General features: G+C 32.9%; 1 protein-coding gene across 2 annotated transcripts; it reads right to left on the bottom strand.

Moving 5' to 3' along the window:
- Positions 1-3,030: 3,030 nt before the first annotated feature.
- LOC121244798 (transcription repressor KAN1-like) lies at positions 3,031-13,333 on the bottom strand. Of its 2 annotated transcripts, none has more exons than XM_041143005.1 (6): positions 12,126-13,332; positions 11,930-12,006; positions 11,363-11,408; positions 10,497-10,647; positions 3,766-3,874; positions 3,031-3,558 (listed from the first exon to the last, which is right to left on the bottom strand). In XM_041143005.1, exons 1-6 carry the CDS (start codon positions 12,892-12,894, stop codon positions 3,445-3,447), a joined length of 1,266 nt encoding a protein of 421 aa, XP_040998939.1. In that variant the 5' UTR covers positions 12,895-13,332; the 3' UTR covers positions 3,031-3,444. The 2 variants fall into 2 exon arrangements, with proteins under 2 accessions (XP_040998939.1, XP_040998940.1); XM_041143006.1 differs by having other exon boundaries at positions 3,278-3,558; positions 3,766-3,871; positions 12,126-13,333.
- Between the last annotated feature and the right edge of the window lie 676 nt (positions 13,334-14,009).

Genomic DNA, 14,009 nt, shown 5'->3' with positions numbered 1-14,009 from the left:
ATTTTTTTAAATCTCAAAATAATAATAATATTAAAAAATAATATTCTAACAATATTTTATCATTTCAATTCAACTCAGTTCAATATCCAAATGCAGCCTTAGAGTTTGTACGTCTCAATTGGTCACTTGCATTTTAAAACAGTACAACATGCATGAGGTCATATTGTACGAAGAAAAGCAAGCATTTGTGACTAATTATTTGAGATAATAATGACTATTTATGACGAAAACAAACTAATTTTAGTAAGAAATAATCATTTTTACATAAAATAGTTGGCCACAAATAAATAATTTTCTTGTAATGTCTCCACAAATGCGACAAGATTTTAATGGTGGAATCAACCAACCAACCTCCCAAAAAATAGTGTTATTGATGTTTTACATGATGCCAATCAAAGCTATTTTTTTCTCAATTTGAGTCTAAAAGCTCGAGCAGGACATATAAGCTTTATGCATGCATGAATGGTTGATGTATAAACATCTTTCAATGATTTAATTGAGAGTATCAAGTGAGAGAGAAAGATAAACACGTAAAGTGAATATTACAACATTTCATATATATGTCTCTCGCTTGAAACTTCCAAATGTAGATAAGAGTCTAGTGAGATTTTTCAATCAAGGATTGTTAATTACGATATAAAATAAATAATAAAATTTACTTATTCCTATTAACTTAATATTTTTCAAAAAACTTGTAATTTCACGTGGTATCTAGAGTTTGAACCTTGATTCTACACTTTACCAAATTAATTGAATATTTAATGAGTTTGGCCTATTTATTGAGAGAGAATCTAATTATATGATGTAAGAGTTCAGTGTATTATAGATATAAATATAGTAGCGCTTCCAACCAAACGGGTGCCATTTTTGTTTTCACATCAACCAATCAGCCATGTAGGCGTCTCACCAAATTTAGAGTTGGACTCGCATATAGGTGATCCTCCTCTTATTCTTTCTCTCCCTCTCCCTCTGAATCAACAAACGAACGCCCCTAAACAGAAAAATGAAAACAGATCGCAAACGTGATCTAGCATCTCCCTATGATATATGGACGCAAACGAGAAGAGAAACAAAAACGAAAAAACCTTACAGGTAGGGGTGAAAATGGTCCGGTCCGGTCCGGCGATGGACCAAATATTATTTTTCTAGACCGGACCAGACCAAACACCCAAAGGGATCGGACTGGACCGATAGCGAGCTCTCGGTCCGGTCCAGTCGGTCTGACCTAATTTTTTTTATTTTTTTATTTTTTTTAAATAATTAATAAAAAAAATTTATTTAAAATACTAAATTAAATTAAGTGACTTATTAATGTGGATTATGTAACAAACTCAATAAAAAAATATTTTATATGGTCAATGATAATAAATTAGATGAAAATTATATTACTAATTTATATAATTATTATATAATTAACTAATTGATATTATATATTAGTTAATTCATAGAATATTAACAAGTGTTAATAATATATTTAAAATTTTATATTGTTAATAGTGATAGGTTAGATGAAGATATATATAAAATATTGTTAATTTATAGAATATTACCAAGTATTAATAATATATATAAAATTTTATATTGTTAATTGTACAATTATTATATATAAAATATTTTTTTATTTTTTTTTTCATTTGGTCCGGTCCGGAAAAACCCTGGACCATGAACCAGACTGAAACTTTTCGGTCCTCTTAAATGTGGATCGAACCGGACTGGACAGGTCTAAGTCTCGGTCCGGTCCAGTTCGGACCGAAACGTTCGGTCCGACCAGACCGTTTATCACCCTTACTTACAGGGAATCTTAAGCTAGAAAAACTTTATGTTTGTCTAAAAATAATTTTGTAATGAACCTGATTGTAACAGATTTTTCATGGATAATTGTGATATGAAATAACAGTTCTAACTTAGGAGTTTCAGATTGCATCATTGTTGTAGTTGGTGGTATTGCAATTAGGTCATCGCTCTTTGAATTTAGGGCACACACAATGGTTGCCCTAAAGCATTAGGGAGTTTTAGATCTGTAGAGGGGAAGAAGAAATTCGGGGGAGAAGAGAAGAAGTGATTCAGAAATTGTTATAATGCTGGATGTAATAGTATGAAAATGTGAAAGAATGTTGATATTTGACGTATGAGTGATGAATGGAATGAGATGAGAAAATCCTTATATGCTACTTTGCCCTTCATCTTCTCGACTTCTCTCTCTTCAACTCAAACCAGATGCCAAGATCCAATTTTTACTCCATTTTTGCAGAGATGGGCTATAGGGTTCCAGTTGAAGAAGTGCATCGTAGAAGAGAAGGGCTACGGGGGAGGAAGAGGACAGAGGGAAAATAGAGAAGTATTTACCTGGATCTAATTCCATTGTAATTTCTATATAAGTTCCTGACATGTTTGTTTTTCACTGGTGGGTGTAAAAAGGAAACTTACACCCGACCGGTTTAAAGGTTTTTCCATATAAATAATAACATCTACTTCTTCTCATTAGTTTAATATTTTGGGACAAGTGATGATTTTACATAGTATCAGAGTCAGATGTGAGTTAGAATTTTGATTCTACACTCTATCTCAATTAATTAAATATTTTACATGTTTGGCCTACTTGTTAACCGAATGTCTGGTCCAAACGTAATGAGAGTGTTAATATATAAAATAAATAATAAAATTTAAGGTGATGATCATTTATGGCCCCCCGGTAGGGTGTTTACATGTGAACAAAACTATGAAGCTCCAAGTCAGGCAGGTATGGATGGAATATATAATATACCATAAAGTCAAGCTTTCACGTACTAATCACTTCAACAAATGACCCCACAAGAAGAGATAATGGAGAATTGTAAAAGTTGATAGACGAAACGAGACAGAGGGAATAGAATTGTGCATGCATGGCTAGCTAGGAGATGATCAGAATATTAAAAGCCATATATTATATGCACCATTGAAAATGATTAATCCTCCTTTCTTTTCTTCTGTGTGTGTGTGTGTGTTTTTTTAAAATGCCTCATTCATGACAGTTGATGATCACGATTCACATGATCTCCTCACAAGCAAGAGCAGCTTTAGCAAAATAAGTATATATGTACAGACATGCATGGAACTTAATCGATCGAAGAAGATAAACCGAAAAAACAAAAACTTGTAGAGATCATTTTCTTTAGAGAAATGCTTTAGCCACAAAGAGATCCTACAAAATAAACTCACAAATTGACATGAATTGATGTGGTACGTACGTTGAATTGTAAAACTACTTTCATTATATAGTCAATCTGACAGTGTATCCTATGAAATCATGTCAGTTTATTTATTTGTTTTATAGTATTTCTTTGTGGCTATAACACTTCTCTTTTCTTAATTTATGGCTTACTAACTGTACCTATATATCATTGCATTTTTCCTAATTTTCTTACCATGGGAATACTAAAACAAATTAGCCAATAATAACTCAAACTAGTCATGTTCTTTGCTGCGCCAGTCAGGCCTCCCTAATGTGAACTCCAAGCTTGGATTCTTGAGGCCTAAACTTGAACCTCTGGACTTTATTGATTGAGCAAAATCACATACCTGCAATGAGTTTAGAAACTTACACCAATTATTTTTAGGTCTCAAGTGCATAAATAAAGAAAAAAAAAAAACAACCAGCGATCAATCCGTACTAGTATTGAAATTCAACCAACTTTAAGTACTTGTTCATGGGTTTTTAAGCATATATAATTGATCAAATTGGAGGAGTTTTCAAAGGTATGATCTCGGCTTGCTTCAGATCCCTACCTGATCATATTGGTCTCCAGATCTTTGTTGAGATGATGGATATATTTCAGGTCTTAGTAGTCTATCCGGATTCCTTGAACTGGCTGCTTGCGCCCATGAGCCCGATCTACTGCAACAATTTCATAGGAAACTAGTTATTCTTCAATTATTTTGTCCATGGCCAAAAACCGAATTATTACCATTTTTTTAGTAATGTTAGATATAGTCTTGGAGTGTGTAAGTCATGTACATTCCCTTTAAAAAAAAGTGAACAAATATATATATGATCCACTGAAAAACCAAATTTTTTAATTGTGGATCTACTATTTTTCAAAGGTAATGCACGAGATTTGCATATTTTAAGATTGTATCTAACACTATTTTTCGATAAAAGCCATTCATACTCCTCACGCTAATAGAAAAGTTCACACATTAATGTACATTGCAAAGTAAGGCAATATAATTACTTCAACATATGCTTAATTATTGTTTGCTTGCTAACTGGTAGTCAAATATAACATTAGAGAAAGAAATTAATATAACCATTAAAACAAGCAAATTAGTTTATAATTATATTGATATTTGAGTTAGAATGGTGAGAAAACAAAAACCAGAAGAAAGAGGTGATAGAAATATTATGAGAAATGATTGTAGGCAACATTGAGCTAGAAAGAATTAAAACAGCTAGCTAACATTACCATGATCAACTCATCAATTTCAAAAGGTTATTCAGCAAGAACATGCAAGCACCTGGCCTGGAAATGAATTGATCTATTACTGTCTATCCTTTCAAACTACTGCAAAGATGAACCCATTATGCCCTCAAAATCAAGAATGATGAAGTCGAAAGTATTCAAGTAGTTTCATGTTTCAAACGAGGTGTACTATCATTACAAGGACATAGAAGAAATTAACCAGTATATGCTAGTACTAGGTTTACAGGATGATTTTCCTAGCTACATGATCTTCAGATTTTACAATTAGGAATTAATACGAGAGTACTCCTCAAATCTTTTCCTATGTTTTGAAGAATGAACTGAATTCATGAGAGTCTAGGATGATGATCATCAACAGATAAATAAGTGCACAAAAGAAGATTAAACCTAAGAAATGTTCAGAATTTTAGTCTGATCTAGCATATGGTCGGATCAAATAGTATTTCAATTCCTTAAAATGTTCAAATATCATACTGATCACTCTGTGTGGTTTAGTAAACATTAAGACCTCGTTTGTTTTCACAATCTCATATGTGTAAACAAAAGAGGCTGACTTAAATTTTTTTTCACAGACATATAATACCAATGTTGTTTTCTAAAACACAAGCAAAATAAATCACATTAGAAGAAGAAAACATACTATATAAATATATAGCATGAGTTCTACTGCGTATCATAAGCTCCCATATTAAGTCCTTGTTCAAATATTGATCTTCAGTCAAATTCCTCATAAACATAGTCAAATCAGACGCTTAATTTAAATGAAGATCATGTTGATCTTCTGTAAACACACGACTGTAAATGAATATATCATGATTATCCATGCATGCATGCAGGCATGCCTTTATTACATTGAAGACGTTGATCTTTACTATTAGAGTAACCCTAGGTAGGTAGGTTCTTTTCATGATGAATTTACCAATCAGGCAATAGTACTGACAGAATTTCAGTTGGAGAGTACTCAATATCACTCGCTTTTTGTTCTCCATATCATCAATACTTGATATATATTGATTTTCATGTTATTGCACTTAAGACCTAAACCCCTTCTATATATGCAACCTATATTGAAAAAACAAAACAATGAACTAAACAAGAAAAAAGAAGCCCAAAAGGACACATAAAACTCACAACCTAAAGGAACTCCATATAAAGGATCCATGTCATGGATCCCCCGGATTGAAAGAAACTCTCGGCATCGAGTCTAAACCAGCTTAGTCTTTATGATATTGGACCTATCGAATTCATAAAATGTTGTTGAAATTGTAGTAACCTGGAAATTCAATCTTATATTATAGGCATTATGTCTAGAATATGATCGCAACACTTTTTATGGACCTCAAGGAATCAACTTCCTACATTTTTAGTTGGAAAATGCTCCATCCAAAGATGAACCCACATAAATATATGATTTTTAGTTGGAAAATGCTTCTTGTTTTGCTTGACAATCTTCTCTCTTACGTATCTGCTCATTCATTTTTTATAGCCATGACTCACTCATCAGCAGTATCTCCACGTACCAGATTGCAATGTCTAAGGAATAAGATCCAAATCCCAAGGGATAGCCAGATTAAGACTGTTCACTAATTTAAGAGGTCTAGCTATAACAATTGGTATAGCTTGATCAAGAATGCTCATGATTAAGAAACATTCTGCCTAAGCCAACATAAGATCCCCTGCGATAAGTATTCTTCCCCACATCATTCCTCAATAGAGATTCTTGAGGCTTTGATTCATAACCTTTACTTGACTATAGATTTGAGTATCATGATGAGATATCCTATAAATTATAGTAGCATTGTACCAAGCTTTGTCCATATATAAAGAACACCAAAGTGAATGATAAACTTTATATATCTCCATATATGAAACAACTGTTTTTGGTACATACGATGAAGATCATGTGCCATGCATTCATGCATCTCTCAAAAATATAAATCATCTACATGTGAGCACCCTGCTATATGGTGTTGTTACAAGGAACAAAGTGCGCTATTTTCGAGAAAAGATATAAAAAAACACAGTTGTAGCTTTGTTTCTTTGTGTCAGTGTTGATCCTTCCACAAAGTCAATGCTAACACACTACAGGAAAATTGTTTATTCTAGATGAGATATTTGTGACAAAAATGACTTATGCAACTAATAATTTAGTCCAAAATAAATATTTTTCTTGTAGTGACTTTCTTTTAGCTAAAATGTAATATTTGACATTCAGCGCTCTTGTGTTGTCCATTGATATACCTAAATTCTCAATGATTTAAAAACAAGACTACTTTCATCATCAATAGAATAGAACTCCTTGACAAGGGCATATCACACTAAAAAAGACAATAGGCTTATCGTCTTGACTAAGAACGACATATATCAATTTCCAGTACATTAGAGGCATTACATGATACTACCTCAAAATTTGGTAATACTAGAACAAGAACTGATTCAGACATGTATTATGGATTATGTGTACATGCATCTTGCTTTTTAGATCCTCAAAGCTAGCTCTTATGCATCTTCTCAACCCATTAGAATATTCCTCTGTTTAAGCAGTGACCATTGATAGATGAGGTTACAAAATTATTGTCAATTATTAAATAATAGAGAACTCCTATTGGAGGGGATATTTCCATCCCCTCTTTGGAGTTGGGCTTGGGCAAGACGTTGAAGCCAATCTCAGCCTGAATCACTCTGATCCTATGGGCCCAAGAATCACCAATGGAACTCAGGGGGACAGATGGGACACGCCGACCCTGACACTTAGCATTTAAAGATCTAAGCTGGCAGTCGAGACGCCACCGTGGGAGCTACGCTGTATTAATGGTTCCACCTCAGAAGCCACATCACATTAAAGATTGCAGCCTAACAAGTGTGAGTATGACGTTGACTCCTGACATAGGGTACGAAATGTTCCCCCGATACCTTGTATAAAAGCCAGACTCCTAGTACGAATAAGCTCTCTAGACATTTTAATTTTGAGATAAGTCTCCAAGAAAGGAAGAGTGATTTTGGCATTGAAGTTTCCCGGGACCACCACCGAGCCCTTTTTGTCTCTATGTTGTAGTTAGCAGGATCCCAGCTCGGGTTGCTGGAACTTGGCCCAGGTGTATGAAATATGTCATCAACACATATAAACTTCAGGTGGCTTTCGTGGGATTACTTCGACATGTTGTATATAGTGGCAATATTATATATAGAGTATATCGATCAAGACTCTTGATCTAGATATGTCAAAAATATCAAATTCATATAAATACATTATGTAAACTCAAAATTGGCATTTCAAAGTCTGTTGATAAAATCATAGGATATAATATTATAAATAATATATTTTGTAATAAAGAGTTAAATATCAAATACAAGGTTTGCCAATTCAACTTTTATAATTTCATACATAATAACTAATTGTTTACCCATCAAACAGTTCATAAACAACTTCGAACTCACTTGAAGGTAAATATTGAATGAATTGTCAAAATAAATTGTAGTTTGGTGATAAAGTTCGAGTTTGATTCTTATCTACATAAAAATTAAACCAATAGCGTTCAAAACACTTAAAACTCACTCAAATTTGATTTACTTATACCCTTAACCTCAATAATTATTCAACTAATTCTTTCACACTATATGAACGAATGTAGCTAGGACCTTTCTTGGTAATTACATTATAATGAAAAAGGGAAAATGGTAACTAGTTAGTGACAAAAATCTCGCATCAGGCACATACGTGTTGAAGATAATATCAAATTAAATTATTAATTTGATATTATTTTCAACATCCCACTTCAAACTCAAGATAAAGAACTTTGGAATCTTGAGTTTGAGATTTGAAGGTAGCTTTCATATTTATTAATTGATCGTCGATGAGATGATGTTGTTGTGATGAAGTAGCTGGCAAATAAAACATCAAATCTAAAGTTGTGGCTAAGATTCCTCTGCTAATTGAGATACTCCAAATGCATTGATTTGAGACGATACATAATTGAACGGTGACAAAAATTTGTTGAAGGTAAAGCTAGCAGAAGAATAAATATTCCACAGGATCGAGCCTACCGTTAGCCAATGGCTCTAATATTAGTGATATTATCTTCAACAATATGTATATCGAGTCGTAAACGAATGTGCTAGAGCATAAAAATTATTTTAGAAGCTTGTTAGCATGAGATCATGAGCACTAAACCTCAAGAACCAAAGACGTACAAATTGTTAGTGATCTTAGGCCTTGTTTGGACACTCAAACATTCTCAGGTATTCTAAGATATTTTCAAATATTTCCTTCACAAACATTACTCAAAACAAAAAATATTTTTCAATTTCAAGTTTTTAACTTTTCATCTAATCATTACCTAATGGTTACAACTTTTCAAGACTTTCAAACAAAACACAAAAATAATACAACTTTTTTCAAATTTCAAAATAAAAATTATATTCAAATAATTTTTTAACTTTATAATATTTTCATTCTACTTTTTCTCTCTTATTTTCCAAAATCCAATAAGATATCTTAACTCAAACTATTTCAAAAACCCTTTCACTACTATTCACATATATTTTGAGATACTCTAAGTGTTCAAACGAGTCCTTAGAATTCATGGCAAGAGATTTTTCAGAATAGTGGTGCATGTACTTATAATTTTACTTACAAAACTCATTTTGTTAGTTCTTTTTTTAATTTCAAATTTCATGATTTTCAGCATATCAATAACTGATACGTAGATAAGTAAGTTTTTTATAAGTTTTTTTTAAGTTCATTTAACATTTTCCTTCTTTTAAATGCTCATTGAAATGGAGGAAAGTAATTAATATATATGCTTTTTTGGTCCGGCGATCTCTGATCTTTGGCGCTAACAAAGCAAGATTGGGCTATAATATATATATATATATATATATATATATATATAGAGAGAGAGAGAGAGAGAGAGAGAGAGAGAGAGAGAGATTTAATAACGATTTAGACTTTGCATGCAAAAGTTAATTAAGAATGTACACAGATGTTTATTAACTACTACGTCCATTTGGATTAATACAGAACCAGATTGGTGCATGTGGCTGCAGGCACGTACAGATTCTTCTTTATATAAATATATAAATATATATATACATATATATATATATATATATATTGTCCGAGTGGGTGTAGTACTCCTAGTACTACTATAGCAACTTTGAGTCGATCCCGAGAAATTAATAGATGGATAAGAAATGTTTTTGTTGCTTAGTCAGCATATATAAATACTACCACTCATCCTAGCTGTAATATTTTAGATTGTTCTAAAGTTCAGTAAAGAAAAATACAGAAGGATGGACCGACGATGACGACGACGACGAGGATGATGAATGATTGTATCTGTCTCTGAATTACAAACTTAAGATAACGAGAAGATGTTTAGATTATCTGCAATGATATAATTATTGCAGATAATCATGATCAAAATTATATGCCCATCCCGGCCAGCCTCTTCTTTCCTTTCCAGTTAAGGGAAAACATCCATTTTACATGCAACTTCATTTATCTAATAGTTTACCTCTATTAGATAAATGTTTGGTTCACAAACAATTTGGCAAAACTAAATTCACAAATTAATATTATTTGTTACGATATTTCAAATTGTAAAGTTATTTGTCAGTAAAGTAAGTCTACCGTGACGTCACATGTAGCCACGTCAAATTTGCAGAGTATTTATAATCTCCATACATAACTATTCATCGTGCATGGTTAGTATCTGATTAATAGAATATATGTTCTGAATTAGTGCAAGCTGGACAAAGGAACCAGGCTGAAGACGTCTTGCAAGTAATTTAGCTAAATGAAGAATTAATTAAACTGGTATTAAAGGAAAATCTTGATTGATAGATGTCATGAAAATAAAAAAAAACCCTAAAATCGACAGTAATGTACTTAGCTGGGGATCATTTATAAATGTCAATAAGTAAAGGGGACAATATTGAAATCAAGTCAAAGAAGAATTTGCTGATTGCATAAAGAAAAGGTCTTGTAGTACTTTCCTAGTGGATATATATCAGAGAGAGTCGAGTGATGAGAACCTGGAAGGGTTACTCCACAAATTAGAATGGTATCCCATTTCATGTTCCAAGACTGCATTTGAAGCTGATCTTCTTTGATTGAGGAGACAGTTCTCATTTTGATCATGTAAAGTTGGAGCTGTGCTCAAGAAATCTTCGTCTCCAGATCCATCTAATACAAGCCACAAACAAAATTCAGATCAAGATTATTTTACTGTCTATATATATATATATATATATATATATATATGAATTATTCTATTATCAAGTCGGTGCGTAGAGTATAACATCCACATCATTTAAATGATAAGATTGAGATTGTAAGATTTGAATTTTAAAATTTATTTTTCAAGTCAAATTATATCATATAAACAATGTATAGAGTAGAGGCCTTAAAATAGCAATACTTATACATATACATATATATATATATATATAAAGAAGAATATATATTTTTTTTCTTAGGAGTTTTCATCTTTTTTATTTTCACATTTTAATCACATGTAAATGTTGACATTCAAACGAATAATCTACATCTTCACCCTTAAATTCTGTATTTATATTCACATTTTAATCACATGTATATATATTTCTCCCTTAAATTATGTATTATTCTTGTAGATGCATGGATTCACATATATACACATGTAGCATGCAGCACACAGATGTACATACATGCATACACATAGAGGATTATTTAAACGCTTATATATATATGGTGCATTAAATTATATAATGTGCATGATGTGTCTGAAAGCATGCATGCATATCCGTAGAAATATAAAGCATAAAGCAAAAGGAGAGAATCTTCAATAATTCAAAACGTGTAGCGTAAATTATGGCATTAATAAGGGTAAAAAGAAACAAAGCTAAGGAGTATGAATTACCTGAGGAAGCAGCAGGTCTGTCAGTGTTCTTAACAGTTCGATACATCTGCCGAGGCAAATTATTAGAACACTTATATATATATATATATATATATATTATAAATAAATAATTACCAAATTATAAACCAACAGACAAAACAAAGATGGATTAATGAAAGAAATCTACTGCTCAACTTGAAATATATTAATAATAAGATCCCAGTCAAAAAAAATCAAATCAGATGCTTCGCTTTCTGGATTTTATTGGTTTCTTTAATGGCCACGACGTTGATGTTTGGTAAGGTCAGTAATTGCATCTATTATTGAGAAATGATGGCTACTTTTCTCTCTCTCACACTCTCTTTCTCTCTCTAAAAGTAGAAGTTGTCTTGTTTCATAAAGAACAGACTCAAAACTGTTCATTCATTCTATACATTCATCGGCTCCTGTGCCATACGGATCATAGACAAAAGTCTTCACCGCACCCCACAGCCACAGGGACACAAGGGGACCCTTCAACAGAAGCTGTTCTTTTGGTTTTCTGTGGTGTGTAAAAATGAGAGGAAGGAAGGAAGGTTTCAGCTGTACCTGTAAATGGCTCTTGACATGAGCAAGTGTAAGATCTTTCACATCCATTAGCTCTAAAACTGACTTTGGAGTAGCCCCTAAGTAATAGCCAACAATACAACCAACGATCAAAGGAAAAGTCAAAGAAAGAAAAATCGATCTTAAAATAGTTGAGGGGGAGAGAGAGAGAGAGAGAGAGAGAGAGAGAGAGCAATACTTTCATGGCCACCAAGGAGCTCCACAGCATGAACAAAACGAGAATGAAGAGAACTTGTCCAACGCATTCTGGGAGCCCTCATATTCCTCCTACTTTGCAGCTTTGGCATAAATCTTGATGATCTCAAAAAGCTGTTTGAGAAATCCGAGGCTCCTGCAGCCCCAATATAGTGGTGTTGTGGGAATTGCATATACTGATGAAACTGTTGGGTTCTTAGAGTCTCCATGGTTATCCCATTATACCTTGAAATGGGTTCAGAACCCTCTATACCATAAGGCCTGATGGCAGCAGAAGAACGAGTAGAAGCATTAAAAGATGGATATGCAGCCATTTGGTTGAAACAAAACTTGCTGGAATGATCTAAAGTTGAGAACACCGGAATTCCTTTTATGGCTTTGATTCCCTCAGGAGCATCAGGCACTGGAATCCCACGATTACTATGCCTTGCTTGAAGTAGTACTTCTTCCCCACCAGTACTGTTACTGCTGATGAAGTTTCTTCTCCATTGACTCTCAGCCTCCAAAGCACTTTTAGGGTTATATAGAGAGAATTTAGTCTCAGCTAATTGGGTGCTGGCTCTGATGGAATTGTCGCTGTGAGATTTTGTCTTGTCATGATCATCTTTGCGCCAAACATCGAAGCTCAAATCTCCTTCGTGCGCTGCAGTGCAAATTGAGGAAGGGGCGCTCTTTGGAGGGCTTATGTGCAGTGAAAGATCAGGAACCAGATGCAAATTAGAGGGTTCTTCAAGAATGTCTTTCCGGAACATTTTATCCTCAGAAGTGCTCTCAAATTTGGTAAGGTTCGAACTCAAAGTGCAACCTCCTTAGCTGAAATTAGAATTCGAGGGGAAAAAAACACACAACAAACACAAATAGCTGTGACTTTTGAGAGGAAAAACGAAAGTAGGGTAAGAAAAAAAGAAAGAATATCCGAGTGATCTGAAGCATAGAACTTATCTGGATACTAGGCAAAGGAAAACCTTTAGCTAAGAACAAAAAAGAAAGAAAGACGCGTTCGGAGGGGTAAGGAAAGGAAGGTGCGGTGTAAAGACGGATAACTGGTAAAGGAAGACTTTTTCTGTTCTACAAGAAACAGATATCCTCAGTAGGAACTAGAGAGAGAGAGTGTGAGAGATACGTGGTGTTGCAAATAAAAATGAAAATAAATGGAAAAGATTGAGAAAGGAGAACGATTTTGGTATGCGTTCTCACTTCTCACTACCTCGAGAGTATATATAGGAAAGTGACACTCCAGCAGGCCCTCTCTCTCTCTCTCTCTCTCTCTCTCGTTTTCTCCAAGTCAATACCCGCAAAACTACAAAATTCATTAAGCAATTTGTTTTACTTCCCCGGAGACGACGGGATAAAAAAAGAAAAAAAAAAAAAAAGAAAGTGGCTGATCTACAGCCGACAGTGCATTTTTTTGTTACATGTTGTGAATTTAAAAAAATTATTTAAAATATTTAATTCGACTTTGATTTGTTTATCAAAATGAACACTTTGTTAATATAATATCATAATAATCAATTATCAAATAATACAATTAGTATAAAAATCATTTCAATTGTATTAACTCTTATAAACAAGTAAATCTTTGTATAGTACTAAGAATATAAATTTACAATGATAGCATCTAAATATATATAAGATTATAAACAAAAGAAATTATACTACTAATATAATATATGTTTAAGAAAAATCCTATTTACAAGCTAGTGTGGGTGGATAACTCACATAGTAAATTACTTATATGAGATAATTTGGTTTAAAAGAGAAATTTTAAAATTTAAATTTTATAAATAAAATTCTATCATTTAAGTGATGTGGATGTTATACTCTACACACCGATTGGAGTAAGGTTGTAAATGAACCAGTCTGTTTT

The sequence above is a fragment of the Juglans microcarpa x Juglans regia genome, chromosome 8S (genome assembly GCF_004785595.1).
Source record: "Juglans microcarpa x Juglans regia isolate MS1-56 chromosome 8S, Jm3101_v1.0, whole genome shotgun sequence".
NCBI lineage: Eukaryota > Viridiplantae > Streptophyta > Magnoliopsida > Fagales > Juglandaceae > Juglans > Juglans microcarpa x Juglans regia.
This window is presented reverse-complemented; position numbering and strand designations above follow the sequence as displayed.